The sequence below is a fragment of the Schistocerca gregaria genome, chromosome 6, assembly GCF_023897955.1.
Source record: "Schistocerca gregaria isolate iqSchGreg1 chromosome 6, iqSchGreg1.2, whole genome shotgun sequence".
Lineage (NCBI taxonomy): Eukaryota > Metazoa > Arthropoda > Insecta > Orthoptera > Acrididae > Schistocerca > Schistocerca gregaria.
In genome coordinates, this window is record NC_064925.1 from 442272889 (window position 1) to 442287957 (window position 15069).

At 36.9% G+C, this 15069-nt stretch overlaps 2 protein-coding genes across 3 annotated transcripts in view; one reads left to right on the forward strand and one right to left on the reverse strand.

Annotated features, from left to right (window-relative positions):
* The window catches only part of LOC126278302 (protein CBFA2T1-like), a 1072749-nt gene extending 1067817 nt beyond the window's left edge, over positions 1-4932 (forward strand). The window contains exon 10 of the mRNA XM_049978315.1: positions 330-4932. Within this exon, the coding sequence (XP_049834272.1) occupies positions 330-461 (132 nt within the window). The 3' untranslated portion in view covers positions 462-4932. The remainder of the gene's footprint in view (positions 1-329) is intronic.
* A 6512-nt stretch (positions 4933-11444) lies between these two features.
* LOC126278304 (uncharacterized) overlaps positions 11445-15069 on the reverse strand; it is a 117030-nt gene continuing 113405 nt past the window's right edge. For both annotated transcript variants that reach the window (XM_049978318.1, XM_049978319.1), the window contains exon 7: positions 11445-11772. In XM_049978318.1, coding sequence (XP_049834275.1) covers positions 11750-11772 — 23 coding nt within the window. In that variant the 3' untranslated portion in view covers positions 11445-11749. The remainder of the gene's footprint in view (positions 11773-15069) is intronic.

Below are 15069 nucleotides of genomic sequence, written 5' to 3' on the forward strand. Positions count from 1 at the left end.
CTCCATTGTTTCTAAGTCCCCGATTTCAATACACAATACAACACAATTCTTTTTGCAGTTTGTTTTAGAATGTTTCAGTAATTTCATAATGGTTGTGGTAACTGTTATACTACATGCATATAGATACCGTACTACAGAAATTAGTTTTGGGGTGAATTGCTGTTGTTTGGCTTTAGTAAACAAAAATATGCACCTAATCTGAGTGTAAGATTGTGTGCATCTTTGTAATCTTTCAACAAAGAATATTACGTATTTATTCACATTTATAGTGAACACAAAGAGAGAACATTACTTTCATGTTGATAGGTAACAGCACACACTTTGTGCAGGTGTGTTGCAAGCTGCCTCCACCTGTACCACTTTCGGTGCCAGCTGCCCCGAGCCAGCAACCCACATCTAGTCCTGCAGTTCCGCCAACGGTAACTGGTGTGTCGCCTTCTGGTGCAACTCCAGCCAAGTGACGCAGCAAGCGCCGGCCTGTGCGGAGGGCCACTGCAACTTCACAATGATGACTGATGTACACCTCATTGTCTCCAGTGCTGAGGGAAAGTATGATAAGCCTTTATCACCAGTAATGCGTGAAGTACAAAGGCAATTTGAACTGATCCATACATGTAGTAGATTTTTTTCCTAAGGGTCATGTGACTGCCAAGATCAGATTTCGTTAGTAGGGCTCAGTTATTGGATGGAAGGTACAAGTAATTTTTTTTTGGCAAGATTATTACACTAGAAATTAGTGTACGGACTGAATATATGTGGGGCAGAATGTGTATTGACATCCACTTACTTAACACATTGTATTTCAAAACCTTGAGATATTTACATTACTTCAGTCTACCACAGATTTTTGTAATCAAATAAGAGCTTAATTGTGACAACAATGAAGTTGTACAAATTTTCTCTGTCATTTAATTCTGTATCAGATACCATGTTCATTGAACCAGCACGTAAATGGAGAGATAAGAGGCCAGTTTCATAATTAGGAGATTGATGCCTGTTTTTGTTTTTGGTTCATTGACAGTATACTGAAAACTGTGTTTGTGCCATGGGACAGAGAGAGAGAGAGTGAGAGAGTGAGAGAGAGAGAGAGAGAGAGAGAGAGAGAGAGAGAGAGAGAGAGAGTTTATCTTCCTCCAATTTGAGAAAAATGCAGGTGCTTGTGGTAATTAAACATTTCTTCCCAAATTCATGATGGATGTTTCTGTGAAATTTAAAAATGTTAAATACTGTTGTGAAGTTCATGTGTATTTAAAGTGGTTTAATGCATTGTTAAACCACATGACTCTTTGCACACTCTCCAAATTAGTGGCAGATTTATTACATGTTTTTGAAAGAGGCTTTCCTCAACTATTTGTACTGCCAAGATCTTCATTTATCACATACTCTATGTTCAGCCCTCTAAAATACTCAATGTAGCTACTATCACAACACAAGCCCATGGGACAGATTTTCAGAAAAGAACTGGATCGTTTATTGGGAGAAAGCACTCGTTTGCATTTACAAGTAAAATCTAGACTCATGGGTACATAAAATAAAAAATAGAAAACTCAAGAAACCAGACCCACGTATATATTAGTTGATGTTATCCCTCCATTTTATTAAATGTTTAAATAAAGTTTAAATAAGTGGAGCAAATAGTAAAACATTCACAACACATCTTACTTTTGGGCTGAGTGGTGACAAATATGAATGGAGGAAGATAACATTTGCCCGAAGATAATTAATTATTCATTTGTTGGGTCAGATTAACAACAGGTGATTTATCCTACTGGATGGTGACCATAGCCTTCAGGTCTTTTCCAAATTCATGTAATAAAGTTTCTCATCATTCAAATTTCAGCTTTATTGCACAAACATTATTAGTGATTTAATAACAGTAATCATAACAGACATTAGCTAAGAGATTTTTCTGTAACTACTTTATAACTTCATGAACTACTTCTCCAGATCCAATTTTTTCATCTTTTGCTGCTGTAAATCACACTCAGCTAGTTTGAAATGTCTGGGGGGAACCAGAATTCATTTTTTTTTAAAAATATATATTTGTATTGGAGCATCATGCCACCCTAAGCTCTGATGGGCACCTTGGTTAATTTTCTTTATTAGCAACAATTTATTCTGATACCTGTCTTCCAGATTCTATATAAACTCTGGGATCTGTATTGAGTACTTTCCATCATTTTCACTTTTTATTTCAAAATCCACACATCAGCAAAATGAACGAAAACACTGACATTTCTGGAGAACACTTGTGTGCATTTCATTAACATCCACTGCCATAATTATTTCAAAATGTGTTTTGTTTGATTAAAATGTATGTTGAATTAAACCAGTAATTTGGAAAATTTTCAAATGACTGTGTATCCAGACAATTGATGCCATAAAATAATAAAGTATGGATGTCAGTAGCTGTACTAATCTTACCATATGTACAGTATTGATGTTTTAATTTTATAAGTTGCTCAAATTGTGGATTGTTGGAAAACCAACACTATCTCGGATATTGTAGAAGCAGCAACAAAGATCAGGGTACATAAATGTAAGTTCAGGTGCAGCTCACAACCAGTCCTTTCTATTATGCTCCTCAATAACATTTCACTGGAGATCAAAATATTGAATAAATTTACAAGATACTGATTAGTTCTTTTTACAGTAAAGAGAGTTAGAAGAATTGTATTTACAAAGGAGGAATTGCTGTAGATACAGCAGGAAGATGAAAAACTGAGAAACAAATGTCAGTCTTACATAACAAAATTCATTATCGAGGGAGTTGCACAGGAATGCGGATTATAAGTTGGGTTTGAGGGAATGGAGAGAATAATGGTGAGTTCCTCCAAATTATATGCAGAATGGCATGCAAGAGAGAGAATTTAAAATATCTGACAGCTTCTGGAAAAATAAAAGGGTGGCTACTGGAATGAAACCTTTCATTCTGGATGGAAATGGAGTGTGAGGAATGGTTCAAAATAAATAAAAAGCAGAACAACAGTGCTGATAAAAGGGAATGATTGGAAATGTCTAGGAGAAAAGAAAAGGCAGAAAGGAGGGATAAGTAAAAGATTGTGAAGAAATTTGCAACTCAGGTGGCTGTGCTATACACAGTACAGGAAATAAATAAGTGAAACAGAGATTGTGGAATGGAGGGGTAACTGCAACAAAAAAATAATGTAACAGTTGGTAAATTGAGAGGCTCAGAGTGTATTTAGCCTGCACTTCCGTAACTGTGACTGATATACATGTCAGTTTGTATTTCTAAGAATTTTTGTGATGGTTATGGAAAATTAAAAATAATGAAAGCTGCCAAAGCCTGCCTACATTTTTAGTCTCACAAAATGTCTTCAGATATGGAACTTATTCCAGACAAGATCATACAGGAGAGCCATTCTAAGAATGGCATATTTAGATTTCCTGAACAGATGTTGAAGGAACTGCACTAAATAGACCCCTAACAAAATAATATTCCCTACTGTGTATTACTTTTAAGACATTCATTACTTAAAAAAAACATACTTTATCTCAGGAGCCCAAGGTCTTACATTTCTGTCAGCAATATCAGTGGAAGTGATGTACTTGACTACCAGAGGGAATTGTCAAATTTCAGATATATCAAAGAACTTTAATTTTTGGTGACTGACAATTCGTTTCTTGAATCACATTATAACTGTGCATGTGTGGTATCTGGTACTGCCTGAAATTTTGTAAAAGATACAGTACTGTGAATGTAACAAATATTTAATTAATATAATATCATGGCGGATTAATAGTTTATTATAAAAAAGTGTTGTCGGTTTGAGGCTTTATCACCCTTACTCTAGAGTTGAATATATGCTGTGATACAAGTATGCAATGATGTTTCTATGTGTACATACTGTACATACAAGTTGCAAACGGATCTACTGATTCTGTATGCATCACAGTGCTGCAAATGGAAGTTTGAGACACACGATGTCATGCTTAAAGATATGTCTTTTGTCAGAATCTGGCTTCATCACAAAACACGTTGGTTCCAGTCCTCCTCAATTCTCTATACATTCCTTAAGAATCACAGCAAATCCCTTTTGATGAATGCCTCAATCATGGCTGCTGCAGCATGACTCACTATTCACCACCACCTTATACTCAGCCATTGCACATCTGGCATTCAGCCCTAAATGGGGTGCAACAGTGTGATAGCCAGAAGCTATGCGCAAGACATCTCAGAGCCATAATTGTTGCTGTCTGAAAAAGGCCTTTCAACAGGATACTGCATCCACAACATTCTGACACATCTATGGCACACCACAACTACTGAGCAGTGGCATGGTATTATTCAGGATCTGTCCCAACTGATGCTGATATGGATGAACATGACATAGTCTACTGTCCTCGTTCTATATTATGTACATCTAAAAACTTACTTTACATGTACAGAAATTTATCATTTCGTGATTTTGTGAGATCAGTTGTTTATATCTATGATACAACCCACCTTCTGAATGACAAATATGCTCTTAAAATGAAATTACAATGAAATACAGGCATTGATAAATATCAACGGGGACAAATGTGTGCCCTGACCAGAACTCGAACCTGGGATCTCCTGCTTACATGGCAGACACTCTATCCGACTGAGCCATTGAGGACACAGAGGATAGTGCTCTACAGGGACTTATCTCTGGCACACTCCCCATGAGACCCACATTTCCAACTTTCTGTCCACACACCACGGCAGTCAATCTAGCAATTCCATAAGAGTTAGAGCAATGTGAGTGTGTTCACAGTGAAGAAGACCATTGACTGGTAAGCCTTATCTATATGAAGATGGTATCTGTTCTTTTGGACATGTCCGAAAGAACAGATACCATCTTCATATAATGTGCTTTTATGTTGAACGCATTCACTTTGGTTATTTTAGAGTTTTTCACACCTGGCAGGAACTACCAGTTTTTTTACAACATATCATTAAAAAATCAATGTTTTTCTGGACTAAGTCCAAATACTCCAACCTATCAGTGCCGCAGAAGTTATGAATGTTTTATAAATGAGAATGAACATGTTACAAATTTTCATTTTGGAAACAAATGAAGTATTCTGCTGAATTTTAAACTGACATCCACCAAATATATTTGTGGAATCCAAACACACATTACCATGTTCTTCAGTTTTTATAGTTAATTTTATAGTAGTATTTGGATCTGTCATGAAAGTGGTAAAATACTGTTAAAATAAGTGGAAAAAAATAAGTTGTATGTACCTGAGACAAGCAAAACCTTCTTCTTCTTCTTATAAACACAGCACATACATGGGTTACAAGTACACAGACTGGAATTTGTTCCAGGAAGCAGATGGTTGTTTGTTTTAATTTATATTAATGACTTGAATCACACATTTACTCTATTCCACACCTTTTGTTTTGCGGACTACCTGACTTCATTTCCTTTTCCATTTTAGCTTTTTTCTTTTCCTCCCCCCTCCCCTTGCTTGTTTTATCTGAAGTGCATTATTTCATATATTTGTTGACTAAAGTCTTTCTCCACTGGTTGTATTGTGCTTCACTATTTTACAATTTTAGACTTCCATAATACACTATAGTTGTCAGTGCCCCAGATCAGAAAAGAAATGCAATTAACCTTGTAACTGTTGATATTTCCCCCAGCATGTTGTATGCCCCCCCCCCCCCCTCTCTCTCTCTCTCTCTCTCTCTCTCTCTCTCTCTCTCTCTCTCTCTCTCTCTCTCTCTCTCTCTCTCTCTCTCTCTCTCCATCAATCAATCTACCTACCTATGTATATAATGTATCTATATATCCATCCATGTGTCGCCGCCCCCCCCCCCCTCCCTACCCCCTCGCAATCTACAATGTCACCCTTCCTGTGACCCTCTCACTTACCACAGATATGTGTAATGTCATCAAGTTTCAGTGCTGCTGGATGGGTGTTAAATGAAGACTGCTGTACTTTTACTTTTGGATTCAGCAGCTTTCACTCTTCTTTCCTTTATTTACATTTTCATTATATTCCTAGCTTTCAATGTTTGCTGGCAGCACATGTGGAGAGAAATGACATGTCACAAACTATTCTTTAAGGTAGTCGGAGAAGCTTTACAAACCAACCAGAATGTTTCAATATCTGAAGTTAAAGTCCATCAAGGTTTTATTGCAGATGACCTTTATTTACTTTCAACGTCATAATCAGTTTTTGTATGGGACAGATAATACTTAAGTTACATCAATTTCTTCCATTATTCCACTGCAATCAGTGTCAACCATGCAAACAGCAAGAGGAATTAATGCTCACTGAGTGGACATTTTTAGTTACAGTTTAGGAACTCAGTTACAGTCAATGTTGGTCTGAGAACATTTCTCCACACAAGCGACTTAGCATTTGGCAATATCTGAGAGACAGGCAAAATAATGAATGATTTCATATAATGGAGTTTCATCAAATTGATTATGCATCTATGCACATGCAAGAATGAAAAACAATGTCAGCTTTCCCCATCATAAAACATATTGTTTTTGTTTCATTATGACACAAAACTGGATATGTACTTTCCTGTGGATTTACTTCTTTTGTACTGGGGATGGTGCTGTTTAACCATTTACAGTGGATAAGGAAAACAAATTTCCATTGTTTTTAAGAACCAACAAACTGTTGAAATCAATAAGGATTCTACAAATTATTACTCTAATTCAGTGGCCATGGAAATTAAATATAAGATATAAAAGTGGACATGACAAATTACTGTAGGCATTTTTTAAATTTTGTTCATGTGCTTCTGATCATTTTGTACAAAACCTGAAATGGATGTATAGATGGTGGTGTATGAGTTACCATTTGTATATTTTGTTATAGTTGTTAATTTTAATCTCTTAACATACCAGTACTCTGCAAGTGAAACACACATTTCTTGGTATTTGTCAAAAACAGATACTGATTTCAGAACTTTGTATGTGCAACCTTAATGATCATGTAAAAATACCAAAGAAACTACTTATTGCACTTATTTGCACAACTTAAGTGACACAATTTGTACGTGTACCATGCTCCTTTATGATGCTTCTGCCCCCTTCCACTTCAGTAGGTGGTACCAAAACTGTTATTCCAGTACTGAGTTTCAACTGAAGTGAGCGTGTGTTGGTAACATCTGTTGTTCTGATATTACTATTGTCACATTTTGATGGTGTTCCACAAATAATAAATTAATGTTTTATCACCACATTTATTGGATGAATATACTGTATTATAAGCTATTTAATAATGCTGTTGATTGAATTTCCAACAATTAGATACATTTTTAATATTGCTGTTCATGTTTAAGTATCACAGTTCTAATAAATTATTGCACTGTCCTTTCACCAATGAAATGTGTTTAAAACCTACAAAACAAATGAATGTGGTCTTTTAATTCACCAGTAATGAAATTAATGGTTACATTTTACTTTAAGCAATAAGTGTATTATCCAAATACACTATGTTTTCAATAAAGTCTGATATTACAAAATGGAAAATAAGTCTGCCAGTTGGCATTATTATTATATATATATATTCCAAGACTTACCAAGCGGGAAAGCGCCGGCAGACAGGCACATGAACAAAACACACAAACACACACACACAGAATTACTAGCTTTCGCAACCGATGGTTGCTTCTTCAGGAAGGAGAGGGAAAGACGAAAGGATGTGGGTTTTAAGGGAGAGGGTAAGGAGTCATTCCAATCCCGGGAGCGGAAAGACTTCCCTTAGGGGAAAAAATGGACAGGTGTACAATCGCGCGCACACACACACACACACACACTACACACACACACACACACACACACACACACACACACACACACACACACACACACGATGTGTGTGTGTGTGTGTGTGTGTGTGTGTGTGTGTGTGTGTGTGTGTGTGTGTGTGTGTGTGTGTGCGCGCGCGCGAGTGTACACTGGTCCATTTTTTCCCCTAAGGGAAGTCTTTCCGCTCCCGGGTTTGGACTGACTCCTTACCCTCTCCCTTAAAACCCACATCCTTTCGTCTTTCCCTCTCCTTCCTGAAGAAGCAACCATCGGTTGCGAAAGCTAGTAATTCTGTGTGTGTGTTTGTGTGTTTTGTTCATGTGCCTGTCTGCCGGCGCTTTCCCGCTTGGTAAGTCTTGGAATCTTTGTTTTTAGTATATTTTTCCCATGTGGAAGTTTCTTTCTATTTTATTTACATCATTATATATATATATATATATATATATATATATATATATATATATATATATATATATATATATATATACGCAGCTGTTTCTTGTCTGGTAAGCAATCTAATGAAATAATTGCCTACAAAATAAATTCAGTAAACCATGTAGACAACAGTTATGAAGCTATTGTTATGTGTCATGTTCCAACTGCACTGATGGGAAAAAAATTTTAAGGTAGCTTTTATTTTGATTTCCCATATTTTGGAGAAAAATATGGATGAATTTGATGGGCTATACATTAAATTCAGCTTTCAGTAAAAACCATTGTACAATCCAAAATAAACAACTACTATTTGCTTTCACTTTCATGATGTGCCGTTTCAACTGTTTTACTTACTGACCTCTTGGTGTGCTGCTGGCGCAGTTGGCAACAAAATCAAGATGAAGCGTCCCGACTTACTTTAGACTGTAGTTATACTTTCTGATATGTTCCACACCCATGAGAATCATCTCATTTTTTGGGTCGATGGAACAAAAACTGAATCTAATCTAATCTAGTCTAAAAGACTTCCAATATTAACCATATTTTCCAAGGTGACTATAAGTTGGAAAAATGTAAGTAACATTTTTTTTCATGATATACAACAAATAAGCTCCAGAATATACAAATCAACCCCCTTGCAACTGAAGCAAACAAGCAAACCTTCTACAGTCACTTTTGAACTGCTGGTTAAATTGATGAAACTGCAAGGTGTAACACAAATAACAATGCACTTCAGCAATCATAACTGCATTTTATCACATATTTTTAGTTGTCATCTTCATTACTTCTGCAACATGCTCCATTTTTTTCATGGGTGTTAGGGCTAGAACAAGAAAATTCGAAAGGACCTGGTGAATCTGAAGCAATTAAAAGATCAAACCTAACTTTTTATCCTATCTGTGGTACTGGCTGCTGGACAATATGTCACTCAAAACTGAGACACTACACTATGTCATCAAAAGTATCCGCACACCTGGCTGAAAATGACTTACAAGTATGTGGTGGCCCTCCATTGATAATGCCGGAATCCTGTATGGTGTTGGCCCACCCTTAGCCTTGATGACAGCTTCCACTCTCGCAGGCATTCATTCTATCAGGTGCTGGAAGGTTTCTTGGGGAATGGCAGCCCATTCTTCATGGAATGCTGCACTGAGGGGAGGTATCAATGTCAGTCAGTGAGGCCTGGCATGAAGTCGACATTCCAAAACATCCCAGAGGTGTTCTATACGATTCAGATCAGGACTCTGTGCAGGCCAGTCCATTGCAGGGATGTTATTGTCATGTAACTACTCCACTACAGGTCTTGCATTTTGAACAGGAGCTCGATCGTGTTGAAAGATGCAGTCACCATCCCCGAATTGCTCTTTGACAGTGGGAAGTAAGAAGGTGCTTAAAACATCAATGTAGGCCTGTGCTGTGATAGTGCCATGCAAAACAATGCGTGTAAGCCCCCTTCGTGAAACACATGATCACACCATAACAAACACATGATCACACCATAACAAACACATGATCACACCATAACAGCACCACCTCCGAATTTTACTATTGGCACTACTCACACTGGCAGATGATGTTCACAGGGCATTCACCATACCGTGACCCTGCCATCGGATCGCACATTGTGTACTGTGATTCGTCACTCCACACAATGTTTTTCCACTGTTCAATCGTCCAATGTTTCCTCTCCTTACACCAAATGAGGCATTGTTCGGCATTTACCGCCGTGATGTGTGACTTATGAGCAGCCAAATTTTCTCACCTCCCACCTAACTACCATAGTCAGTGGATTCTCATACAGTTTGGAATTCCTGTGTGATGATGGTCTGTCAGTCAACAGACAAGGTCGGCTTGTACACTTTTGTGCTGTACGTGTCCCTTCATGTTTCCACTTCTATATCACATTGGAAACAGTGGACCTAGGGATGTTTAGGAGTGTGGAAATCTTGCATACAGAACTATATGACAAGTGACACCCAATCACCTGACCATGTTCGAAGTCCGTTGAGTTCCGCGGAGTACCCCATTCTGCTCTCTCATGATATCTAAAGACTACTGGGGTCGCTGATATGGAGTACCTGGCAATAGGTGGCAGTACAATGCACCTAAAATGAAAAATGTGTTTTTGGGGGTGTCCGGATACTTTTGATCACATAGTGTATGATATCTTAATAATTACAGCAATTTTGTAGAAGTGGCAGGTATGTTCATGCATATTGCATCAGTTTGATATAGCATAATAATCCTACCTCCAAATGGAGACATGCAGTTTAACAAGGAATCCATTTCACGTGTCATTTCTGGAAAAGTTCTTAAAATAAACATTTATGTTGTATCGGAGGGTACCTTCTGAATGACAATGATGACCATCCAATGAATCTTAAATCAAAATGCACAAAAAATTCATTTTACCAAAATGAGGTCACTTTGACCTGCAGAGGAGACTGGTTACCTTTATAACAGATTAAACTGTAGAAATCAGTGTCGTCATCACACACCAGTTTATTAAAATTCGTGACCAGTCTCAGCTTTGCAGTCATCATTAGGCTCAAAGATTACAGCAATGACATGGAGGTCTACACATGTCTACATGTCAGTGCTATGCTCATTGGATCTAAATAAGGTTAAAAATCTGAAACTGATTATGAACTTCATTAAACTAATATGTGACCAAGACACTGATTTCTACAGTTGAATGAATTTTCCTTACTTAGCTACACTTACTGTAATGCATTGTGGATAAAATATTTAGCACAGAAGCCATGGTAACTACTTTGTAAACAAGATTATGTCGTTTTGAAAGTCTAGTCTTGTTACAATATGCTCAGCATTACACAAAGTATACTACACTACAAAAATATCATTAGCTATGCTCTAAGTTTGTTTCTAACTGTTTATTTATACTTCAAACAAATCAAGTCTTCAGCTCCCAATTACAACTGGCTCCTTTAAAATCCATACATGCAGGGTGCGTTCCCCCCCCCCCCCCCCCCTTCCAAGAAACTGTTGGAAATATTGATTTATTCCTGAGTACAGCAGAAGGCTTCAAACTTCACAGTTACAGCCATATCACCTGAATTATTTCAGACAATCTCACTTTTGAAAAACAAATTGTATTTCATTAGTATTCTAGTGTAAAATGTTAATTACAGTCAGAGCCTACCTCTATGATACTGCAAAGGGTTGTCTTCATTTAATTAAATAATTACACCAGTGTAATAATGAAAACAAATTAGACAAGACAAAAAATATTTAATTTTACATATCAAATAATCCACAACAACAAGAAGAAAATGCTCTATAGCAATAACATAAAACCCCAATTTCTTGGCGTCACTAAGCTGAGCATTTCCTGATGGCACATGATTTTTTGCTCAAAGATCAACAGAGCTTGTGTAACAAGGTTATAAAAATCTAAGCATTTAAAGTATTTATATTCTATGAATAACAAAAAGGAACATGTGTGCTCTATTATTATTTCATCATGATCTCCTCCTCCTCCTCCTCCTCCTCCTCCTCCTCCTCCTCCTTCTCCTCCTGCTTCTTCTTCATGAAAAGCTCAGGCTTTCAACTGCAGTAGAAGAGGGAAAATTAAATAACAAGCAATAAATCTGCAACTTGACAGTTTAGAATAAATTAAATATGAATATTATTAAAAGAACTGAAGCAACAAAATTAATAATATCAGTAACAATTTGTTTATTATTCTTCACACGGGATGGTGTAAAACATTACACAACAGAAATTCTTCTTGAACTGTGAATTTACTGCTTTATTTTAATCATAAGTTATGACAAAAATATAATTTGTGAACAGATCATACACAAAAACTTAGTGGAAGGTGGGTAGATGACGGCAGAAAATATGATTCTGGAACAACACGAATTGCACATTACTGATGAACATAAAGCATGCTAACTGAAGAAGAAGCCTTCATTCAGCAATGGATGTCAAATGGTAGACAATTTGTGATTGTAGAGGGTGAACGACATAACTAGGATACTCCAAAGACTTTGTGTGAGGTTTTACATATCAAAATGAAATTTCCAGAAAATTGTGTTACACATAAGAGCAGCTTGCTGAAATAATCTCACTCCTTTGTCTTTCTTCAAGGCTACTTAATACTGTGTCATACTTCCATGAAATTACTATTTACAAATAATGGACATGATGGTGTGATTCAGCTATGTACTGAAAAAATGGAGAGTTTGTGTCATAGTAATGTATGTCACTATTCTCCCATTTTGAAGAACTGGAGCTTTTAGTGCAACTGTTAAAACAATTCATAACATTTTATTTTTTGCTAAATAAAATACACAATGGGTTTATTTTAACTAATAAAATGTGCACTAAACACTGTTATTTTTGGACGGATTTTCGGACTTACGTAGTACAAGACAAACAGTTGGAGAATATAACAATACTGAGTAGACAATACCTACATACACATTTGAAACATTTTTAAAGCAGTACAAATTATTTATTGTCAGGTTAAATGGTCAACATGACTTCCACAAATACTGATGCTCATCTGTATGAGTATGTAGAGAAAAATAAATAGATTGAGGTATTTCTGCCCATTATGGCCACAGGTTCTGCATTGCATCTCTAAATTTGGTCTGGTGTCTTGGGCCAAGTTCTCCATTTAATAATCATAATAATAACAATAATAATAATGAAACTGGAAGAAGATAAGAGATCCATAAGTTGTCAACCAATATGGTTGCTTCTAATTCAGTGTCTGCATTGATGCTGAAGTAAATTGTGCAAGCAGCCATGCACCATGCTGAAAGTACATACTATGATGTTTAATTAGGGTTAAATTGTTAAGAACTGCTGGCAAAATGCATCAAGATATTGGTGTAAAAATAAAACATAGACCAATGATGAAGTCACCCATGATTCCACACCATTCATTTACAGTCTGTTGTTGGTAAAATTAAATGTACGAGTTCAGTAAGGATTTTTTACCATCCAGTAAAACATTATACATAAATTTATGCAGTGTTTCATCTGTCAACAATGCCGTGTTTACAAGAAACATCAGTTGTCTCACATACTCAACATAAATATACAAAAAAAGGGCAACTGCTGGAAATTATCTCTCAGAGACTTAAATATACAAACCAAGGCCACTGCTGGAAATTATCTCCACGTAACTGCTGATTAAGATTGATATGGAAAGGAATGAAATGAGATGTAATGCTAGTGCAATATTCAAAGCACATCTGATCAACTGATTCCAGCTCCAGTTGCAATATTTAATGAATTGAAAAAATAAATAAAGTAAAAACCCTTTCAGTGTGTAGCATGACAGCTGTTTTGACAGTTGTACAACAGTCACTACAAACTAAAAGAATAATCTGTTACTTCATGCAATGTCTGTAATGAAAAAACACTAGAATCTATATGATGGAAGATTATTCCCACCGTAACAGTTATTAGGGTTTCCTCCTGTTCCATTCACAAATGAAGCGCAGGAAGAATTTGCTTAAACACCTCTGTGCATGCTGTAATTAGTCTAATATTGTCCTTGCTATCCCAATGGGAATGATATGTAGAGGGTTTTAATATTATTTCTAGATTCACCACTTGAAGCTGATTCTTGAAACTTACTACATAAGCTTTCATGATGCAGTTTGTGTCTATCTTCAGATCTTTCAACATCTCCGTAATGCTCTCCTATGGGTCAGAGAAACCTGTGACCATTTGTGCTGCCCTCATTTGTATACATTCAATATATCCTGCTAGTCTAATTTATACTGATCCCACACACTTGAGCAATATTCTAGGATGTTTTGAATGAGTATTTTGTAAGCTGAACTGATTGCATTTCATAGAATTCTACCAATGAACCAAAGTCTGCCACTTGCTTTACCTACAACTGAGCACATGTAATCTTTCCAATGTTCTGTTGCATATCCCTACAAGCTGTTACAACCAAAGTATTTTTATGAGTTGACTGATTCCAACTGTGACTCATTGATACTGTAACCATAGGATACTATGTCTTATCATTTAGCAAAGTGTAAAATTTTACATTTCTGTACATTTAAGATGAGATTCCAGTATTTATACCACTTGGAAATCCTATCAAGGTATGACTGAATTATCATCATCATTTAAGACTGATTATGCCTTTCAGTGTTCAGTCTGGAGCACAGCCCCCCTTATAAAATTCCTCCATGATCCCCTATTCAGTGCTAACATTGGTGCCTCTTCTGATGTTAAACCTATTGTTGTTGTGATCTTCAGTCCTGAGACTGGTTTGATGCAGCTCTCCATGCTACTCTGTCCTGTGCAAGCTTCTTTATCTCCCAGTACCTACTGCAACCTACTACCTTCTGGATCTGCTTAGTGTATTCATCTCTTGGTCTCCCTATTACTTCAAAATCATTCTTAACCGAATCCAGGTACCTTATCCTTGGTCTGCCCCGTCTCCACCTACCCTCTACTGCTGAACCCATGAGTCTCGTGGGTAACCTTGCTTCGCACATGCGTGTAACATGACCCCACCATCTAAGCCTGTTCGCCCTGACTGCTACATCTATAGAGTTCATTCCCAGTTTTTCTTTGATTTCCTCATTGTGGACACCCTCCTGCCATTGCTCCCATCTGCTAGTACCTGCAATCATCCTAGCTACTTCCATACCCGTAACCTCAGCCTTGTTGATAAGGTAGCCTGAATCCACCCAGCTTTCGCTCCCATACGACAAAGTTGGTTGAAAGATTGAACGGTGCACAGATAACTTAGTCTTGGTACTGACTTCCTTCTTGCAGAAGAGAGTAGATCGTAGCTGAGTGCTCACTGCATTAGCTTTGCTACACCTCGCTTCCAGTTCTTTCACTATGTTGCCATCCTGTGAGA